Below are 21,646 nucleotides of genomic sequence, written 5' to 3'. Positions count from 1 at the left end.
ATTCGTAATTTACAGCACTTACTAGTAGTGACCTTATTGTATAATTTGAAATTCGTCTTCTGCTTAGAGGTGAAAACACTTCACAAGCCTGTCAAGGAAAGAATTTTAAACTGTATTTAATCTATGTAACTCCTGTAACCCTCACTATTTTAGTTGAAACATTAGGTTCCCACCTTGATTATAAGTCTGAACCCAGTTTTTTTGAAATTTGTATTATCTGATCTTCTGACAGATCTAATAAGCTGCATTAGACTTGTAAGCAGAAACACTTTTTAACATTACATTACATTTACCACATTGTGTCTGGTAAAGCTCAAACCTTACCTCTTCTCAATTTCTAAATATTGTTATGAACTGTTTTCTCCTAACAGTCTGAATAGTATCAATAGTCAGTGTGACATGTAGATACAGGAGATTGACATGTATTATGTATCTTGTTCAAAATGAAGTTTACTGTGACATAATGGACTTAAGGAAGTCTATACAGAAAGTGGCAGCTGCACGTTCTTCCTCTGAAATATGCCAGATGAATGAATGACTGAGTGTTTTCTGAAAGTGCTGTGTAAGACTGGATCCCATAAATGAGAATTTCTGAAGTGAAGTAATGGTCATGGATTGCTGTTAACTGCTTTTATTTCCTTAGAAAATGATGAAAGATAATAACTTGGTGAGACATCTGGATGCATGTGAAACTATGGGCAATGCCACAGCTATTTGCTCAGATAAAACGGGAACATTGACTATGAACAGAATGACCGTGGTCCAAGCCTACATCAATGAAAAACATTATAAAAAAATTCCAGAACCAGAAGCTATTCCAGAGAAAACTATGGCTTATCTTGTGACAGGAATTTCTGTTAATTGTGCTTATACTTCCAAAATACTGGTAAGTGGATTTCTTCATTCCAATCAAGATAACTGAGTAACTTCCTTAAAAGATGCAAATTGTCTGATGGCCACAGGCAATTTCAGTGTAAATGGTATTTCCTACCTGCTGTAAATTGCTCAACCATTCATTTGAAACTCAATCAAAAAAAAAAAAAAAAAGCTTATTTCAGTTAGAACAGGTAATTTAAAGACAAAATCTCAAGATAATTTCCTTTCAAGTTCAAAGCTAATTTTTGTATAAGTGGGGCTGTTTATGACACTTGAAGGGTGTCTTGCCTGGATTTAAGCACTACTTAAAAATAAACATTAAACAGTTTAAATTTAAGAGTAGAACATTAAATAATATATAATGGAAAAATGTAACTACAGGTAAGGATTTTAATGGCTTTTTATTCCAGATACTACTGTATAAGTTTGTAAGCTTTAGAATTGTAACATATTTGCCAAAATCTTGTTTGAAACTTGCAAAAGGTTTTGAAATGAAAGACTAATGAACTGCTACAAATTTTACATAGTGGATTATTTAACATTTTGTGTTCATTATTTTCTAAAACTCTAAAAATAGCTTCCTTGCTGTAGTTATTCCAACATGTTGTATAACTTATATTCTTCAGGCAGTAAAAATAATACGTAGGATTTAGTAAATGAATTAGCATTTCAAGATTTTGAAGAAGCCTCCACTATGGATACTTTGTACACAAATAGCAGTGAAAACTCAGTTCAGATGCTACTTATCAGCCAATAAAAATGGTATGTCTGCAAGAATTTCCACAATTGGAGTACTTGAGGCAGCAGGTGAAGTTTGACAGCACTGATTTCTCTGAAACAAGATGGGAATTCTAGAATGAGTTACAGCATGTGAGGAGTTTCACAGTCTGTTTTCTAAAGCTCTTTCTATACCAAGAACAAGGTAGCTGTATGTAAGCTGACCAAGTCCTTTATTGCTACCATTTTAACTGAATTATGTCCACTGCAGTAGAGTTAGGCTGCTTTACAAAATCAGAGAGGCTGAAAGTAACCTCTTGAGAGAACCTCCAATGAATCTACTCCTCCTGGTCAAAGCAGAGTCAGCCAGAGCTCATTGCTCAGGGCACTCACTCAGGATCTCTTTAAGGATCTCAAAGGATGGAGACTTTGCAAGCTTTTGGGCAGCTTGATCAAGTATTTTATTACCCACAGAGTAAAAGGTATTTCCTGATCTTAAAATGGAGTTTCAAAATCCTCAGTCTGTATCCATTGCCTGTTGTCCTTTCACTGGGCACCACTAGGAAGGTCTGGCTAGACAGTCCTTACCATCGTTCCAACCAAGTGCCTTATTCAGGCATTCAATACACACCAAAAATTTTCTCTCCCAGAGTGTTGTTTTCTCCTGACTGAATAGTCTCAGCCCTTCCAGCTCATCCTCGTATGTCAGGTGCTTGAGTCTCTGTATTATTTTTGTGTGCCATGGATGCACTCACTCCTGGATGTTGATATCTCTCATACTGGGCACCCAGAACTGGATGTCTTAAACTGCACATTTTCAGAGTGTGAGTATTCAGTACAGCCAAATTCAAAATCTTGCAGCTCTGAACAATGAAAATGGACCACTGATTTATGATTAATGTATTTCAGTTCTAGCCACCTGAGACATGTCAGATGAAGAAAGTGCTTTTCCATATTTTGCTGCAAAAAATACTGTAGTGTTTTGAGTATATAAACTCAAATATTTTGAGAGAAATACTTCTTTGTTGATAGGACTAGTATGTGCATATCCCACATTGTTGAGATAAGAAACTTTTTTCTGGTATTAAAGGATTGGAAACTTGTTTCTGAACTCTTTCAAGTTAAATAGGCCATGGCCTGGAAAACAGAACTTGTAGTGAGACTTAAGAAGCTTAAAGACTTAGTTTGTTCAGAAGAAGGCTAACAGGTGATGTGGTCATAGTCTTTATTACAGGAGAGGATACTTTAATTTAGCAGAAATAATGCCATTTAGCTTGCTGAAGTCAGTATATGTGAACTTATCTGTACTTTTAAAATCCTAAACAATTGTTCATGGTCTACACTCAATTGATCAGATAAATATTTAAAGTAATGGAAAATGTCTTTTAGAAAGGTCATGTTGGGATTGATACAAACTTAATGGGTTATTTCTGAAGGATTGAAAGATCCTAAATAGGTACAGAAGTTACTTTTAAAAAGCAGCAGTATGACTTTGGATTATGACTCATAGGAATTTATGAAGTAATTACTGAAAAAGAAAACCTCCCCATCCCAGAACTAAGCTTGTCCTTCCTTGTGTTCTAAGTGCTGTGCTTCAGTGTTTTATCAGTTAACCTAATCAGTGATGGCTCTTGTTCTTCTTGCAGCCTCCTGAAAAGGAAGGTGGCCTACCGCGTCATGTTGGAAATAAAACTGAATGTGCCTTGCTGGGATTGCTCTTGGATTTAAAACGTGATTATCAGGATGTAAGAAATGAGATACCAGAAGAGGATTTGTACAAAGTGTACACCTTCAACTCTGTTAGAAAATCGATGAGTACTGTGTTGAAAAACTCTGATGGCAGTTTCCGGATATTCAGTAAAGGTGCCTCTGAGATAGTTCTTAAAAAGTAAGAACAACTACTACTATGATTCAGCACTTAACTTTTGCTAAATGTTGTGATAGGTGGAGATACTGGCATGCTAAACAGCATTGTTTGTTGTTTAGCATGACAGACATGGTCTGTGGAATACTTGTCAATCTAATCACAGGTAGTTCTATACCCAATACCCTTGCAGTCCTACACCCTTGTGACTGCAGCTTCACAGCTTGTCTCTTTCAGTTGTTGGACTTTCTACAGTAAGATGGGCCATTAGCACTTTAGTTGCTTTACTTCAAACACCCCAGCCCTACCCCTCAAAACAAAAGAAAAAAGAAAGAGATGGTCTCATGCTTTAGTTAAACTATTTTACTTTTAGGTGTGGTTGATCAAAATGCTCACCTATCTTACAGTAAAGTCCCATCAGTTGATATGCCTAAATTCCAGGAAGGGCTTGTACCTTTGAAAAGTGATTATTTTTAGCATATTACTGTTTAGACTGTGCATCTTTCTGTTGAAGTCGATCATTTTAACAGGAGGTTGAACTTGAAAGTTCGAGCAGCTTGAGGGGTTTTAATGTGACAAAGCAATTGCTTCCTTATCCATCTGCCCACCTAGAAAGGATTTATTAGGATGAGATTAGACTTAGTGAGCGATTAGGTACCACTGGGACAAACCTTTATAGGTGTGAAGTTAGCTGTGGTAACTCCTAACTAGGTAGAAGAGACTCAAATATGTAGGCATCTTGTTCACTAGAAACAGCAGCTGGTAGCCATGCCTGTTTTGGTTCTGATGTCAAACTGTTTCTAGTCTGGGTAGCGCATAGATTATATTCATCAGTCAAATTTAGTTTTTTTGCTTGTTAATAGCTTCCCAAATCGTTACCTAGGAAGTTACTAATGTACTAAAGAAAAAACATGAGCTCTTCCTTCTCCTCAGCTTTTGTGCTGAGAACAAAATGTCAGTCTTTAAAGGACTCTTGTTATGAAACTTGAAATTTTTTTGCATAGCTACATTTTAAGGCAAACCTTATCAATTAATAGATGTGCCTATGTTCACATTACTTCCACCTTCTGAGGTATTTTTTAACTTATAATGCTGGACAACTGAACTGTAGAAGTTACTAGAACTCAGTCATCCCAGACTCATGTAGTCCACTTGACTTAGTAACTGAAATAACAAAATAGATAATAAGGGCATTTGACAAAGAAGAAGAAAACCTAGACTGATTTGGATATTATAGGAATAGTGTCCAAATAGGAAACTGCTTCAGAGTATGCACTGAATAGGACAAAGATTTAGCCATCATAATCTGCTTCCTGTGCAGTACCTGTAATCTGGTTTGTCAGTTGTGCTGCTCCTTCTCTATTGTAACATATATAACTTCACTTATACTAAAACTTAAACACGAACATTTATAAGATACAAATGAGTCACAAGTAATGCAGAAACATTTGCAGGTAGAGCATTTTCTTTTTTCTTTCCTTATCACTAAGTCACATCTTTGAAGTGAGTTCCAGTGTGGTTTTGCATAGAATTTATTTATGTGTATTTAGTCATTTTGGAATGTTTAAATTTGTCACCAACCTTATGACTGCATCTAACACTAGATATCCTTAATGATTGCTGACATTTTAACAGATAAGTAAAAAAATCATATAGACTTCAAATTTCAGTTATTATATGAATGTCCCTCTAAGGGACTGCTTCATTTTAATTTTTTCGTATGAGGTGAAAACTTTTAGGGAATTCCCTGAATCCTTGGACTATACACTTAACTGTAACACTTGTCATCTTTGCAGCTCTGCAAGGTCTGAATTTGATATTTAATGGAAGTATTGAATTATTTTTTTTCTGGTGCTGTAGTAGTACTAATTTGTAAAACTAATGGATAATAGTGTTACTTTATGGCAAAACTTTGTAAAGAACACATGAGCAAGATTTAATTTCTTGTTCAAAATCATTGGTAGTGTTGTATTCATGGCATCAATATTAATAAAGTATATATGCTCTCTCTCTGTGAAAGCAGTGGCATCTTTGGCATGAAGAAACACAATTAGGAGAGCACGTATTGAAATGCTAGAGTGCATAGTGGTGAATCTAGTCTCCTATACAAACATTTTAATCAGTTTGCATATTTGTTTTTCATTTAATATTTCACATTGCCTCACCTACCAGATGCTCTCTGAATTCTCTGCCCTAAATTGGGGAAGGGGAAGGGCTGTGAACTTTTTTGTTCTTAAGGGTAGCAGTACCTAAGTTTGCTGATAGTGCTTTAGGTTTAATGCTTGCAGCTGTTCAAGCAGCTCATGCGTGTTCTGAAAGTGCGCTTACTTCTGAAACTGTATTGCTGGTAACAAGGTGGGATTATTTTGCTGAGCTTGAAACTGGATTGCCTGACTCAAACAGTGCAGACGCCAGTCTGATTACATACAATGGAGAAATGGATACCTCTGGGAGGTAGCTGATGTTTGTATGTGAAAGTGGTCAGGCATTACTTTCATCCTAGGATGATTGGCTCAGTTTAACTTTCTACAGAAAGTATGTTTTGCAGCTGAAGAAAGTGCATTTGAAGAAGATTACCATAGATATACCCCTACTGGAGTATTGTGCCCGTGTGTTTGAGCCTAGCCAAACACAGCTTATAGAAACTTGCAGGAGCTGACTGATAAGCTAAAGAGTGAGTTGAACTTCTGGTTAAAAATTGATTAACGCTTTAAACCTTTCTTTTCAGGTGCTTCAAAATACTGAGTGCTAATGGAGAACCAAAGGTATTTAGACCTAGGGACCGAGATGATATTGTGAAAACTGTAATTGAGCCAATGGCTTCTGAAGGTCTCAGAACCATCTGCCTGGCATTCAGAGACTTCCCAGCAGGGGAGCCTGAGCCAGAGTGGGACAATGAAAATGATATCATTACTGGGCTGACATGCATCGCTGTTGTTGGGATAGAAGATCCTGTGAGACCTGAGGTAGGGTCACCAGCTGAGCTGCAGTGATTCTGTTACATGGGATTCGTGCTTTTCATCATGCAGAGTACTAGGAACTGAACTGCTGTTGTATGCCTTAAGCATAGTTAATAAATGAAAATCTAATTTCTTGAAGGGAAAGTTAATGGAGCTGTAAAAGCAGATTAAAACTACTTAATGTCACTTATGCTGTGTTACTGAAGCTCTGTACAAACTAATAACTTAAGGTACTTACTGTGCGGGATCTCAGTAAATGAAACAATTTGTTATTGTTTTACCACTTGGATAGGGCTTTTGATTTGGATAAGATTAGCCATTGAGCTTGTTACCAGCTTCTCATGGGAAATGATGGAGAGAGCTGAGCTTGTCACCTGAGAACTGAGGGCAAGAAGTATGGCTTGTGGTTGAGGTGTAATGTTTTTCAATAGTGAAAGCTTTTATGCTGCATGCATGTGTGAAATTGGGGCTGCACTATTGTCACTTCACAGTAAAAGTTATTGTTGAAGTAGTGGGGTATGAGCTGTAGTTTATTTCACATAATCATAAATAAAATGCAAGTAGTCAGTACAGCCTAATATGTTATGAGGATTTTTGTGGTCTTTTCAATACTGCAGTATTTGAAAAATTGCAGGAGGGAGGGGAACAGACATAGCAGTGGCACAAGTCTCTTGCCAGAATTGTAATTTGTGTGGTTTTTAGGAAAAGAACTGTGGTATGCTACTTAATTTTTTTTTTAATGTTCCATAACTACAGTCTTCATTTTAAAATAACAGTTATCCTGTACTGAGCCATAAACATTCCTTTCACTCACATGTCTAGATTTATTAAACTAAACAGTCTCTGAGCCTGTGGGGTTTTTTTCTTGCTTACAGGTACCTGATGCAATAAAAAAGTGTCAACGTGCAGGCATAACTGTACGTATGGTCACTGGTGATAACATTAACACTGCTCGTGCTATTGCATTGAAATGTGGAATTCTGAATCCTGGTGAAGACTTCCTGTGTTTAGAGGGCAAAGACTTTAACAGGAGAATACGCAATGAAAAAGGAGAGGTAAGCATGCTGACTCTCACCAAGTAGATCAACAGATAGTCTAAGTCTCATACATGTGTAAAATTTGACCCATGCTCTTTCTGCAGATTGAGCAAGAGCGAATAGATAAAATTTGGCCAAAGCTTCGTGTTCTTGCAAGATCTTCTCCCACTGACAAACACACTCTAGTTAAAGGTGGGTAAAAATACTCTGAGCTTCTAAGTAAAGCTAGATTTTTTTTTCCCCCCTGTGCTTCTAGGAGAAAAACAAATAGCACTTGAACAATGGGAAATGTCTGTGAAGTTGTTTCCAACTGATTTTTTTCTTTTATGCTTGAGAGATGGACCAAATGAGAACTATTTTGGTGACTGTTCTTTTTGTTTGTTTGGGTTGGTTTTTTTTTGGTTTTGTGTTTTTGGTTTTTTGGGTTTTTTGTTTTTGTTTTGTTTTGTTTTGTTTTTTTTTTTTTTTTTGGTTGTTGTTTGTTTTTTTTGTTTTATGACTGATAAAGACAAAAACTGGGTTTCTCTTTCAGACTAAGTCTTTTCTGTGTTAATTTAGAACTGTAACACTTGTATGTCATTTTATTTTAGGTATAATTGACAGCACTGTCTTTGATCAGAGGCAAGTTGTAGCAGTAACTGGTGATGGTACCAATGATGGTCCAGCTTTGAAGAAGGCAGATGTTGGATTTGCTATGGTAGGAGTTTTTTTTTTTTTTTTACATCCTCAGTATTTTATCAATGATTTATCCACTCACTTCAGATTAAAGATCCTTGTTTCATGGACACAAACAGGGAGACCAACTGGCAGTCTCTTTCATTATGATGTTCAAAATGGCTTTGGAGGCCATATCTTGTACATCTGAAGTACAATTGAAGCCAACAGCATTTTATGATAGTGTAGGATCTGCATTTGTCTGGATGATTTGTTAGATTACATGGCTTTCTCAGCTACCCTTTCACATGGCTGCCAAACAGTGTCTTGGCTTTTAAGTGCTTATACTGAATAGACTCATGCTTTGAGTATGTGGGCTTCAGCTTTCTTTCAAGACACAGAGCAAGACAGATTCCTCAAGCTTCCTTTTGCCACAGGATTCCTCCTCAGTCTTAAAGACTGATAGACTTTGGTCATGGCAGCTCACTGTAGTCTTAAAGCAATTGAAAGGAAAGAAAAAATGAAGACCACACTCTCCTATACCATATGCAGAAAAAGAAACACTGACTCAGATTCTACTCGTGAGACAAAAGATGGGAAAGAGATTTTATATCATTCTTAAGGAGCTTTTTTCAAAAACTTAACTTAAAAATTTGACAGCTACATATGAAATGTTCTCTGGACTGTACCAGTCTTGTTGTAACAAGTATCTTTGTATAGCTGCTGTAGTTGCCACTGTCAGGGGCAGATTTGTTTGTCTGTTTTGAGTGTTTCCTGCAGTTGCTGTCTGTGTTCATCTACGTAAGGAACTATCTTCTCTAACTGTTTACCTAAATAGCACTTAAAATATACCATTTGATTTCTAAAGGTACTTTTTAAGGTGTACACATAGCTGTGCAGGTGACTCATTTCCTTGACAAAATAATATATAAAGAATAGGGATCATTAAATTTGCTATTGAGTTAGTGGATTTGGAATGCCAAAAGAAAAATTGAGATTTTTTTGAAGTAGTTGTCTTCAGGCATCATTACACAGAACACAGCTGTTTGGGTACTGTAGGAGACTAGAGGTGCTTAAATTTTAAGAATGTCATGTTGCTTTGCAATGCATATGCAGTGACATTGCATCGTCTACTGTTCAATGCTAATGGCTTTCTGCAAAAGGTTTTTGGTAGTGTTTATCGTCCTACTGTGTTGCAAGCACATTGCCTGCTGCTGGAATCCATACAACAAAATAATTAGGGCAGAGTTTAAACTGTAGCACTGCACCATCTGGTGGCCTTCAGCTTGAACAGGGTTCAGTAACATTTCTTTGGGAGAACTTAATCTGTCTTTACTGTCAGCTCTCAAATTTATAGTAAGGTCCAAATTTATATTAAGGTCTTTATTTTAAAGAGATCATTACTTTGTTTTCATTTTCCCAAGACTTTCAAGTAGAACTTGTTTCAATCGGCTTTATATACTTACATTAAAGGAGTCCTTCAGATCCAAATGAATGCTGACCAAAGACATAAGAGCTTTTGTCATAAAAAGTCAGTGCATCCTATTATATTTCATAATGTTTTTCTTTTTCTATCAGGGTATTGCTGGAACAGACGTAGCTAAAGAAGCTTCTGATATTATCCTTACAGACGACAACTTCACCAGTATTGTTAAAGCAGTTATGTGGGGACGAAATGTCTATGACAGCATCTCCAAATTTCTTCAGTTCCAACTTACTGTCAATGTAGTAGCAGTAATTGTTGCTTTTACAGGAGCATGCATAACACAAGTACGTACCAGTGGGGAATTGTTTCAGATAATAAAGGTTGGAAGAGTCATGATTGATTAATTCTTGAGTTCAAACTTTCACTTAAACAGTAGTCCAAGATCATAATGCTCTTCAGAACATGTTGATATTGTATAATAGATGCCTTTAACAGCTGTAATTTCTGCACTTCTATTGAAGTGTTTGTGTATCTATTTTTGTAGGATTCTCCACTTAAAGCTGTGCAGATGCTGTGGGTAAATCTCATAATGGACACATTAGCTTCTCTTGCCCTGGCAACAGAACCACCCACCGAAGCTCTTCTGCTGCGGAAGCCTTATGGTAGAAACAAACCTTTGATTTCTCGTACAATGATGAAGAACATTTTGGGTCATGCGTTCTACCAGCTTGTAGTGGTCTTCACGCTCCTGTTTGCTGGTAAGAATACTGAGGCTTTACAAAGTTATTCTGAATGTTGTAGAGAGGTGGTTTTTTAAAACTAATTTTTTGCTGTAGTGTGTGTGTAAAGACACTAATCAAGCTGTTCATAAATATCTTTTATATACAGGTGAGAAAATTTTTGATATAGATAGTGGAAGAAATGCACCTCTGCATGCTCCTCCTTCAGAGCATTATACTATAGTATTTAATACATTTGTGATGATGCAGCTTTTTAATGAAATCAATGCCCGAAAGATTCATGGTGAAAGAAATGTTTTTGAAGGAATCTTTAACAACGCTATCTTCTGTTCTATTGTGCTGGGGACATTCGTTGTGCAGGTAAGCAGATTCTTGGAGGGTACTGCACTGATGTACTTGCTTACCATGGAAATGCCAATCAGCTAGTGCCAGAGATCTAATTTCTGCAATATGGAAAACCTTCAGGGTCAAGCACACAATAAGTAAGTTGTAAGTGCAGCTTGATGGAGTTTTCAAACCTCTTTGAAGGTGGCAATGCTGGAATGCTGTATTTGTGTAAAAGTATTTGTAGTTACCTTTTGAATTTTCAACTTCTTCAATTTTATCTTAGTATTTTAATCTATTGGCAAAATATGAAGTTATATGTGTCATCTGTTCATTCACGCATTGCCCCTAAATCTTATAACATCTACCTGTATATCTGAATGAGAATCCATTTAAACAATTATAGAAAAAGAATGACTTCTTTTATTTTCTTAATGAGATTAGGGCATGAATAAGCATTAGAAAATTAAGTATCAGTTTGTACCTTACTGGTGCAGGAGCCAGTGGTACCTACTGGTATATATTGTAGAGGTGCTGTTTTAAGTGAAAAAACCCTGATGTCTAGGGTCCTTCTGTTCCAGCACATAGGGGAACTCATAAAAGCTAGTTAGTTAACTCAGTGCATGTTAACAAAGGAAATGATCTTCAGTTGATTGGGTTCACATACTGGTGTTGAGAAACACCAAATTAAAACTGAATCTACAGAAAATAGTTTACAAGAACTATTTTCACCCTCTAAATAGCCTTCACTTTAATTAGTCAGAAGAACAAATCAGTGTACTACTTAATTTCAGTACACATTTTCATTTTGGGTTAATTTGGGATATATAACCTACATATTAAATTTCTCCTTAGACTTGATAATTCATGAAGTTGATCAGTTCAAGCACTGGAAATGTGTGCCCTGCTGCTTCACATTAAGTCAGGGACCTTACTCTCTTAGGTTTAGATTTTTATAGATGACACTTCTTCAGAAACTGCTCTTATTTTTGGGGTTATGAATGCAGCAGATTGACTGTTGTTGTGCAACCAAGCCAAACATCTAGAAATTACTTCTGACTGCCACTGTGTTTGTTCCCTTTATAAATTTGGCAGACTGAATGCCTTCCCAATTCCTGATTTGTTATATCAGTGTTTTATTCAGAGTTAATAACAGAAGATACTCTTTGCTTTTTCAGCTGTCAGGTGTCCTACTTAATGGTCAATGGACACTGTCTCCTTTTCATTCCTGCCCTGCTGCTTTGAATTGTTGATTCTCCAGGGCAGATTTCCATGCATATAATTCCTATGCAGAGGGATAGCTTGCTCATTAGGGCCCATACAGCTTGTTGTAATAGCTAAGGCAGTAGGAGCTCATTTAATTTAGCTTTTGAGATCCCTACCCCCTTCCCCCAAGATTTACTACATGTGATGATTTAAAGTCTGATATTTAACACTGACAGGATACGTAGTAATATCCTGTAGAATTACTTCTGAGATTTTTCATGTCTTATGGATCTATGAATTCCATTATTGTAAGTTTATGAATCTTGGACCTAGTTCCAAGATGGGTGTTCAAAGCAAAAGTAATCACTGTACATTTGTAGCATCAAATACATGCTGCAATTGTGAAATGAAGGGAAAAAACTTCAAGCAAAATTGAGGAGTCAGCAAGTTTTCATGAGTGTGACATTTGAAGAATGAATGGGTAGTTCTTGAAATGCTGAAAAGTGGAAGAATATGGCATAGGTTTGGAAATTTGTTCAAACTGCTGAGACAATGAAAGGAAGATGGGAAATCCCATGTTCTCTTGCAAAGCAGTCTGTTGTGATCTTTAAGCATTAGGGAATTTTCTAGTAACAGGTCACTGATACATGTTTAATTGTGTTTTTCTCCACAGATCATTATTGTGCAGTTTGGTGGAAAGCCTTTCAGTTGCTCAGAACTCTCAGTTGAACAGTGGCTGTGGTCCATTTTCCTGGGCATGGGCACACTACTTTGGGGCCAGGTAAACTAGGATTTTTCAAAATGCCAAATATCTACTTGCAACAGTATACTTTAAATGGAAAAAACAAACACACTGTCTTTAGCATTCAGATCTTTCAAGTGGACTATATGAATATATGAAGACTAACAGTAAATATTAATTACAGTTGACTTGTTCAATAAATATAGAATATTCCTTCCTCAGAGTGGGTCAGTTATTAACGTTTCATAACTAGATCCTGTGGCTGGTTTGTTTAGCAGTTTTAGCTAGAAGCAGCTGTAGTTACCTTTGCAATATGAAATTGTATCTTCAGCCAGATATGAGTACCAGAAAATGTGGTAAGAATACAACATGCAATGAACGTGATAATGTTAAAATATATTTAACTTGGTGCTTAAAGGTTTTCTTGAAAAATCAGAATTGCAAAATTTGACAGTATTTTCTTGATTTAAAAACCTGGAGTAGCAAGAAATGCAGCAAAACTCAAACTGCCTTTCTCTTTAATCTTTATTTAGTCTTCCCACTTAGTAAGCCATTACATTTGGACTTTTATTTCCTTTCCCCTCCCCCCAGAGTGTCATTACTATTGCATGCACAACTGCTTGTAAGCAGCAAGCTTATTTACATGAAACCTTATAGCTACAGAGTTTTCTATTATTTAATGACATAGTTGTCTAAACTTTTCATACCACATGAAGAGTTTTCCATTACAGTTTCTTTCCTTCCACTAAGTAAAAGACACTTCATGTTTCACCATAAAATTGGTAGGATGAATTTTAGTTGTAAATACATGTATAGACATGTTTTCTAAAAGGGACTAAGCTTTTTAACAAGGTTCTCTAGAAAATTAATTATTTAAAAAAATCAAATAGAATCACTCTGAGGTGACTCCTAGAAGAGAATCAAGATGGCTTGAAATACCTTTGACCCAAAGTATCTTGCAAGGGCAAAGCTTCCCTACTGCCATTCATGCTGCTCTAGCATCTCATTAAAGTCAAAGAGCTTTAATTTTCTGAGAATAATAGAAACTGAAGTGTGAGCTGAGAGCATTCACAGTAGCAGTTTCAGCATAAAGGGCTGTTTATCTTGCTTTTGGAGCAGACTTTTTTCCTCTGCAGCTGCAGAAATGGTCTTCTAGGTTTGTGATGATCAAGGAAAGCAGTCTTGGAATTGATCTGAACGTGCTAGATATAATGTACCAAAAGATGACTCCCCTTAACCACACTTAGCTTTTGTTTAAGATATATAAATTGCTATACACCAAGTAACAAAGTAACAGCCTGAGATACATAAAATTTCAGAAACATCACTTGCCTTGGGAATGGATTGATATCTCCCAGGTCACAAATGAATGAATGAATGTCTCTTCTGTGTTTCTGAATTAATTGTGGTTACTTTAGGTGATGGAGGTCCCACTTGAGGTGACACGTCATGCTGATCAAACTGATGAAACTATAAGCTCTAGATACAAGTACAATCTACAGAATTAATGGCTTTTGTAGCTTCAGTACTGCTCATCCTGGCATTGTCAAGTAATGTTAATGTGGAATTCTTTGTCCCTGGCAAGGCTGTTTTGTAGTCCAAGTTTAATTTCGCACCTTGGTTGAGGTAGTAAGTATATTCACAGCTTTGCATCTATTCAGCTGGGGTGATTGTTTTACACTGATGCACTCATCCTGTCTATGTAATTTAGTTTTTCAACTTTGCTAATTGTATGCAGGATATCTGTTAAGCCTTAAGACTGGTATTACTCATTTTTTTGTTGTTGTTAAACAAAGAATAGTCCTGATGTATGTATTTCATCCACTGTTAGTTGATTTCAACAATTCCAACCAGCCGACTGAAATTCCTTAAAGAAGCGGGTCATGGAACACAAAAGGAAGAAATTCCTGAAGAAGAACTAGCAGAAGATGTAGAGGAGATTGATCATGCTGAGAGGGAATTGCGTCGTGGTCAGATCTTGTGGTTTAGGGGCCTAAACAGGATACAAACTCAGGTATGGTCTTGAAAAAGGTAGGATGCAATGGGTGTTATGAGGGAAATTTCTCCATTTTTGACTAAGGTGGCTGTTCTAACTGGTGTGACTGAGACTGTCAAAAGGGGGTATGGATGGATGTGTAATCCCTCAGGGTCCTCTGTTCTCTTCAGCTTTAAATGCAACTCTTGCCTGTTTATCTGCTCTGTTTTTAAAAAGTGCCTTTTTTTTCTTTACTTTTTGTGTGTTATAGATGGGATGGTCCTTTCTCTTGTTCTCTCTCTCTCTTGCTGAGCAAGCTGTCACAATCTCTGATTCCTTGCAGATGGATGTAGTGAATGCTTTCCAGAGTGGAAGTACCATTCAGGGGGCTCTAAGGCGGCAACCCTCCATCGCCAGCCAGCACCATGATGTAACAAATATTTCTACCCCTACACATGTAGTGTTTTCCTCTACTACTGCTTCTACTACTGTGGGGTGTGAGTGTGTGTTCCTAAAGTGCATGAAATTAACATTTCCTAATTCACGTACCTAACGTTTCTCATTTTCTCCTTAGTACTTAAAATCATCGTTCAGGCTTTTATAGAGCTCTTCCACAAAGTGGAGTCCTCAAGACTTTTTTTTCTTAGAGGGCTGAGAACAGGTGGAACAGTTTCAACAAAACACTTTAATGCGAAAGCTGTGAGCCTGCACATCCTGTGCCTTCATCCATTCGTGTACAGAGGGATTTTTAAGATAAAGAGGGAAAACTGTTGTAAATTTTCGAGTATATGCCTCTTAGGGCGACATGCATTGAATAAGTGAATTAACTGTATGATCATGGACCCAAGTGAACAAAAATAGATCTCCTGCACTGTAGCACAAGCATTACTTAAGTAAGCAAGCTGATTTGGATCAAATGGTGTGTTGAAGATATCAATGTAGTTAGAACATGGAGCACTAAATGCATTTTCTTTGTAGCCTGTAAGGAACTTTATGAATCTCTGCTTTCATTGGACCTTATTTACTGAATAACAACTTTTTCAACATCAGGATTTAGGTGGCGAAACAAGGCTTCTAAAATGCATACAAGTCAGAAGAAATATGAATTAGCTAATACAAAAAGGAAAAAAAAAATTAAGCATTAAATGGCAAACCTTTCATTCAAGTCTGAAGGGTTCTTTTTCCTCTCTAGGTTCTTCTGGGAGCAGTTCATAAGCCATCAGTGACAGCGAAATTTGTCTCACCTCAATTCTACCATCTCTATCTTGTGCTCTAAGTGGCATTTCAGTTTCAGCCTTCCTCTCTGTAGAGGCTGGAGATTTATTTACTCTTGGATGTAGGCCTAAACTCTGGAGCCAGAAGATGCATAGTAGTTGTAGTTGAATGCTCATAGCCAATATCTTTGTTCAGAGCTTTCCATCTTAATACGTGTTTAACTTTCTTCTCTAACTTCCTAGAGACGGGTTAAATAATTGGTTTTTTAAAATAACTCTGAGAGGGCTTCTTCTCCCCCTTCCCCCCCCTGCTTAAACTTTCAGATTACCAGACGGATGAAGACCCTTAATTTCAGGAGCTGTCTTAAGTGAAATGGTGAAATCTTCAGACTTTTTTTTTTAAAGTTATTTTTTTTTTATTATTTTTGGGCTTGGCCAGAATTCATGTTTGAGCTTACACAAGTATTTACCTCTGTATTTGTTCTTCAGTGGCGAGACAGGTATTTCCCTACCTTGCAGTAGTACTGAGAGGCTCGGCTCACAAATTTGCATGCCTCAAGATCACAAAATGAAAAGTAGATTTAACACTTAAGGATGCACAGGATTGCATCTCCTAGTTAAAATGCTAATTAGTAACCTGTATCCCTAACTACACTCCAGAACATTAATTAGACATTCAGAATTCTCTAGAGAGCAATGTCATTCCATGCTGCTATTTGAGCAGAATCTACTGGGCACTGCAGCATCTCATTGCATCAAATGACCAATGCAGATACAGAGCTACCATAGCAGAGAACTAGTTTTTTATCCTCACTATTACAGCCTTCTGCTACACCCTCCAGAAGAGCAGCTTTTTGAGAACTAATATAGATTAATGGGAAGCAGATGTGTTATTGTCTCTTTTTTGGAGCTGCTTGTTGGAAAATAGTTCCTATAAAGTAAGGTTGCAACTCTTAAGCAGCTATCTGGATAGGAGGATTTGGAGTGCCAACTGCATTCCTTGCTATTCTGGTACTAATATGAGGAGGGCCTGATGACAGTATGAATTACACTTAACAAATTGTCCTGTTTGCACCTCACTTACATGATTTATTTATAGTTATCCCTCTAGTTTAATTATCTTGAGTGGTTGAAAATAGAGCCTTCAAAACACTGGATTTTCCCTTTTGAAAATGCTGAAAGTTTGATTTCTGCCTTTGTGGCTGGAGTCTTGAGGGTCCTGGCCTTGCTGTAGTGTCTAGTCCACTTGTGTAGTATGCGTTCTGCATGGGCACCAAGCCTTTATTGTGGGTATGCACATATTCTATGATAATTACAGCTGTCCTCTTAAGCCAGAATTGTTTTTCATTGCTGCTAATGTTCTAAATTCTCATCTGTAAGCAATGAACAAACAGTCCCATGAGACATTCATATTTCATTTTGCCACATAAATGGCACAGTGGGATGCAACATGCCGTATAAAGTCATTGCAAACTTTCAGTCTGGTATTGTCATTGCCAATTTTCTTGGTCGTGCCAATCCAGTTTAGGCAGCTGGCTGGACTTATTTAAACCTCGTATAATGTGTCAACTCCCTGCCAGTATGCTCAATTCTTTTCATGCAATGAACAGTGAAGTACTAGCTGCTGTTGTAATCTTTTCTCCAGTACATTCACTCTCTTTTCTCTCCTCCCCTTACTGGTAGTTATATCCTCCGCCCAATCGTTGCCCCATCCCTGTTTCCCCTTATTCCCTGTGCCTTCTTCCCTTGCCTCCATGGTTAATTTGGCTCAGCATGTACCTGTAGTATAAAAATGGGGACATGATCACTTTGCAGTAAAATTCTTTGTGCAAGTGGTCTGAGGGTGCAGAGGTGGGGAAATGATGCTACTTCTAGAACACAATTGAGACATGAGACTTTATCATGTGCAGTGGTTCTATTTAACCAATTTGATTTAACACATTGCTTTTGGGGAGCTCTTCTCTGTTTACAGTGAACTTCCCTGGTGTATCTTAGCTGTTTTGAAGTCTCTGCTCTTGATCTGCTTGACCTTCCAGCTTAATTCCTTCACCTGGAAGTCACTTTATTTTTTCTGTTGAGGAACTCTGGAAGCACTAGTCACGATGTATTTCTCAGCTTGAAGCAAGTCATCTTGGATGCGCTAAAAAAAGCTTTAAATTTGACTTGCTGTTTGTAACAGCAAGTTCTTGTTTACTACGGAGTTGCTCTGCTGCTTAGTATTTAACACTATTTCACACTGCTTTGCTGGAGACTTGCTCAGGGTAGGGATGTTGAGAATTGAATAAGGAGTCAACAGGAGGGGGAAAGTGTCTCGGGAAAAGTGTTGGATAAATGAGTGAATCACTTCTGCCTCACCTTACTTGTTTTATCAGTTCAAGAATGGATCCTCAATTTCTCTGGTTGATCAGGGAACCACGAGGCATGGGAGAAGGGGGTGTGGGCAGCTGGTTTCATCCTTCAAATAATAGTCAGGAAAGCTTAAATTCAAGTCAGCCTGGACGTGCACAATTTGCAAAATAAAGCTGTACTTTGTTTTGTATCTATTTTAACTATGAAAGGTTTATTTATGAATTCTGTTAGCTTAGCTTTCTGATTAAAAAAATATTAAACAACAAAAAAACACGAAACAGTCCTCAGCCTGGGAACTGTGTCCATGAATTCAGTGTGAATCGAAGACTCGTGCAAAGGCTGATCATCCTGCTTTTCTCATACTTGGCGCTACCTAAGTAGTGTCTTCAAAGATACAGCCTGTCCTGGCTACTGTACTGTACAATACAGTATTCAATTTCCTACTTCTGGTCTTAAGTTTCCAAAGCACTGTTCACTAAGGAGCTTTCTCTAGAGTGGAAAATGGCTATATACTCGAATATTTACAGCTGTTACAGCGGTATCCTTTTTTGCATGACTTCGTAAATGTTTGTTCATTGTGACATTGGCTTACACTTGCTTGGCTTTTTCATAGTCAGTTGACATCCTAATTCCTAGCATGAGAATTAGTGACCCTTTTATCCCCTAACTTATTTTCAGCCTATCCCCTCCTTCCCTCCCTCCAATCTCACCCAAATATTCAATAAAACACTCACTGAGATTTATTTAATTTTTGAGTAAATAAATATTTGTTGGCCTCACTTTTGAAAAATGCTTAGCCCATGTTAAATAATTAAACAACTCTAGTGCCATGTCTGAATTTTAGGGCCCTTCAGCTTTGCGGTACTTTCACAATTTTTATTCCTACTGTGTAGACTGGCAGTGCTCTACTGAAATGCTCTTCATTTTTTACAGTTTATTGCAAGTTCCACTGCATCATACAAATTTGATTCACTCATGTCTAGCTGTTTGTGGATTCAAACTCATAAGAACCATGCCATTATCAGTAAATATGCAGCATTTTAACAATACTTTTTCTTTGTTTACAGATCCGAGTGGTGAATGCATTTCGTAGCTCCTTGTACGAGGGGCTAGAGAAACCTGAGACACGAAGTTCAATTCACAATTTTATGACGCATCCTGAGTTTAGAATAGAAGACTCCGAGCCTCATATTCCCCTTATTGATGATACTGATGCTGAAGATGATGCTCCAACAAAACGCAACTCTAGTCCCCCTCCCTCTCCCAATAGAAATAACAATGCGGTTGACAGTGGAATTCACCTTACAACAGACAAGAACAAGTCTGCTACCTCTTCATCCCCAGGGAGCCCACTACATAGTTTGGAAACATCACTCTGATTGTAAGCTGAAAGTTAACACACTAGCTGCATTGTAAAGAAATTGAAACTGGGTCTCTTCACACATTATGATGGACAAGATGATATTCTTGTCTTGGACTTCAACAGAAGAAACACTTGTACGAATGTAGATTTATTTTTTTAAAAAAAAGCTTTCTGCCAGACTGGAGGGTGCTTTTCTGGGGGTGGGAGTAATAATGAACTCTGACAGATAAACAGTAACTCAGCATAAGTGACCTGTGGATCATCTGTTGTACTAAGAATGGTCCTGAAGAGTGTGTTAGCAGAGCTTTAGTTTATCATGATCCTTTTCTGAGGGGAAAGCTGGGAAGGGCAAGGAGGCCCTGGATCATTGAATTGATACTTTAATTTCTGCTGTTGGCTGTTAATAATTTGGATTATTTATGTTTATAAATGATACAGATCTGTTTACAAGGTTTGTAGATACTTTTTTGTTCCTGTTCATAGATGGGAAGCTTCCTTATAAATGATGCAGAGAAGACGAAAAACAAAACAAAAAAAAACCAAAAAAACTAGTCCTTCAAATACTGCTGTATTTTCAGGAAAAGGGTGTTTCTATTGAAACTGTACTAAATTTTGCCTGCAATTTACCTTGTTAAATATTGTAGATAAATTGCTACTACTAATAGCCAAATAGATAACACTAATGCTTTGTAAAAACATGAGCAGTGGTGTTCTAATGAAGTTATGGCCTCTGTCCTAATTAGTTTCTTAAATACATTTACTACTTAATGGTTTTGAAACAACTGTTTAATTTTTAAAAATTTTGAGAAACTTAATGAATAACTTTTGTTCAGAACTTAGTAGGATTGTTTAATGCAGGACATCAATACGTGATGGAACTTGCTTGAAATATTTCTGTTATCTCGGGCAAAATGGATTAAATCAAAATACATCAGAATCTTAGTCCTTTGTTTTTGTCTAATCATGTTAGTTTAGTGCTGTCTTGGTGAACTGTGAGTGGAACTGTGATTTTTTTCTAATCTATAGAATCCTTCATGCAGCATGAGGGCTGTTGGCATTTTGAAAGGTTGTTAGTGGGTAGCATACATGTTCTCCTTTTTGTTTTTGAAACTTGTTTGTAAACATGAATAAATCTGCCCTTTTGTTAAAATAAAATTGCAGCAATGGTTTCTTACAGAATTTTTTTTCTCAGTTCCTTCACTGGAAATACAGAAGGTACTCTTTTGTGTTACTGGTTATCTTAAAACTGCAATTTCAAGATGGTAACAGCCCCACTCCAAATAGCTCTTTGGGTAAATGGAATATCATGATGGCTGCCTCCAGAATGAATGTAAGTTTAGGTACTCAAAAGTCTTCGCTGACCCAAAAGGATACACTCCTGGGGAATTAATAGGTCTGCCTGAAATTCCGAGACTTACTGTGAGTACCGTGTAATAAATGTATCTCTGACTGCTTAAGTGAGGGAGACTGAGAACTGACATAAAGCACAGGTGAAATGCACCAGAACTGATCGACTAGAGATTGACTGAAGAAGTCATGCTCTGCCTCTGCTGTATTGTTCAGACAGCGAAGGATGATGAAACAGTACTTGCTCTGGCACTTCCTCATGTTTTCTTGGTCCAATACTACTTAAAAGAGCAACAGAAGACATGAGTTGTAAGATTTTCTTTTTCCAGCTCTGTATTCTTAAAAATAGCAAACTGGATTTTTTTGTCAAATAATCCAGAATTATGGACATTTTTTAAAGTGGTCCCTTCAAAGGACTGCAAGAATTAAGTTGGTAATGAGGAAGGAGATAATAGTGGAGCTAACTGCAGAAATGAGCAGGTTGGGAAGCTCAAGCACATCTTTCCCCTGTGGTGGGGGTGCATGCATGCTTGGGATTGTCCTTTAGTGGATATTGTTCAACCTGTGGCACTGTATCCCACTGTCAACCACTCCTGAATTCCATCTTTTCTATTGTACTTCAGTAAATACACTGAATTCTAGGCAAGGGGGTCGAGGGTGGGGGGTTGCACTTGACACTTTGTATAGTGATTTCTCCCACATGTTTCTAGCACTTTTCTTACATCATAGTTCTTATCTAGAGTGCTTGCTAGGAGGGTCAGGTTTTATGTAAGCTATTTTCTCTTTACTACAAAAGTCAGATAAGCACTGGCTTAAAATAAAGGGAGTTTTCTTTATCTGTGAAGTACACTG

At 37.2% G+C, this 21,646-nt stretch overlaps 1 protein-coding gene across 11 annotated transcripts in view; it reads left to right on the top strand.

Moving 5' to 3' along the window:
* The window catches only part of ATP2B1 (ATPase plasma membrane Ca2+ transporting 1), a 58,903-nt gene extending 38,301 nt beyond the window's left edge, over window positions 1-20,602 (top strand). For 5 of the 11 annotated variants that reach the window (XM_041409722.1, XM_041409721.1, XM_041409723.1 and 2 more), the window contains exons 10-22: window positions 644-886; window positions 3,240-3,481; window positions 6,186-6,423; window positions 7,293-7,472; window positions 7,559-7,646; window positions 8,045-8,151; window positions 9,687-9,878; window positions 10,079-10,292; window positions 10,423-10,634; window positions 12,478-12,585; window positions 14,378-14,560; window positions 14,793-14,978; window positions 19,152-20,602. In XM_041409722.1, the coding sequence (XP_041265656.1) occupies window positions 644-886; window positions 3,240-3,481; window positions 6,186-6,423; window positions 7,293-7,472; window positions 7,559-7,646; window positions 8,045-8,151; window positions 9,687-9,878; window positions 10,079-10,292; window positions 10,423-10,634; window positions 12,478-12,585; window positions 14,378-14,560; window positions 14,793-14,978; window positions 19,152-19,463 (2,505 nt within the window). In that variant the 3' untranslated portion in view covers window positions 19,464-20,602. Of the gene's footprint in view, window positions 1-643; window positions 887-3,239; window positions 3,482-6,185; window positions 6,424-7,292; window positions 7,473-7,558; window positions 7,647-8,044; window positions 8,152-9,686; window positions 9,879-10,078; window positions 10,293-10,422; window positions 10,635-12,477; window positions 12,586-14,377; window positions 14,561-14,792; window positions 15,019-19,151 lie in introns of all 11 variants that reach the window. The other 6 variants (XM_041409726.1, XM_041409730.1, XM_041409729.1 and 3 more) reach the window with 6 other exon arrangements.
* The last annotated feature ends 1,044 nt before the right edge of the window (window positions 20,603-21,646 follow it).

This window comes from Onychostruthus taczanowskii, unplaced genomic scaffold (genome assembly GCF_017590055.1).
Source record: "Onychostruthus taczanowskii isolate IOZ18803 unplaced genomic scaffold, ASM1759005v1 scaffold31, whole genome shotgun sequence".
Classification (NCBI taxonomy): Eukaryota; Metazoa; Chordata; class Aves; order Passeriformes; family Passeridae; genus Onychostruthus; species Onychostruthus taczanowskii.
Note: the sequence above shows the minus strand (reverse complement) of the source record. Positions and strands in the feature narration are given on the sequence as shown.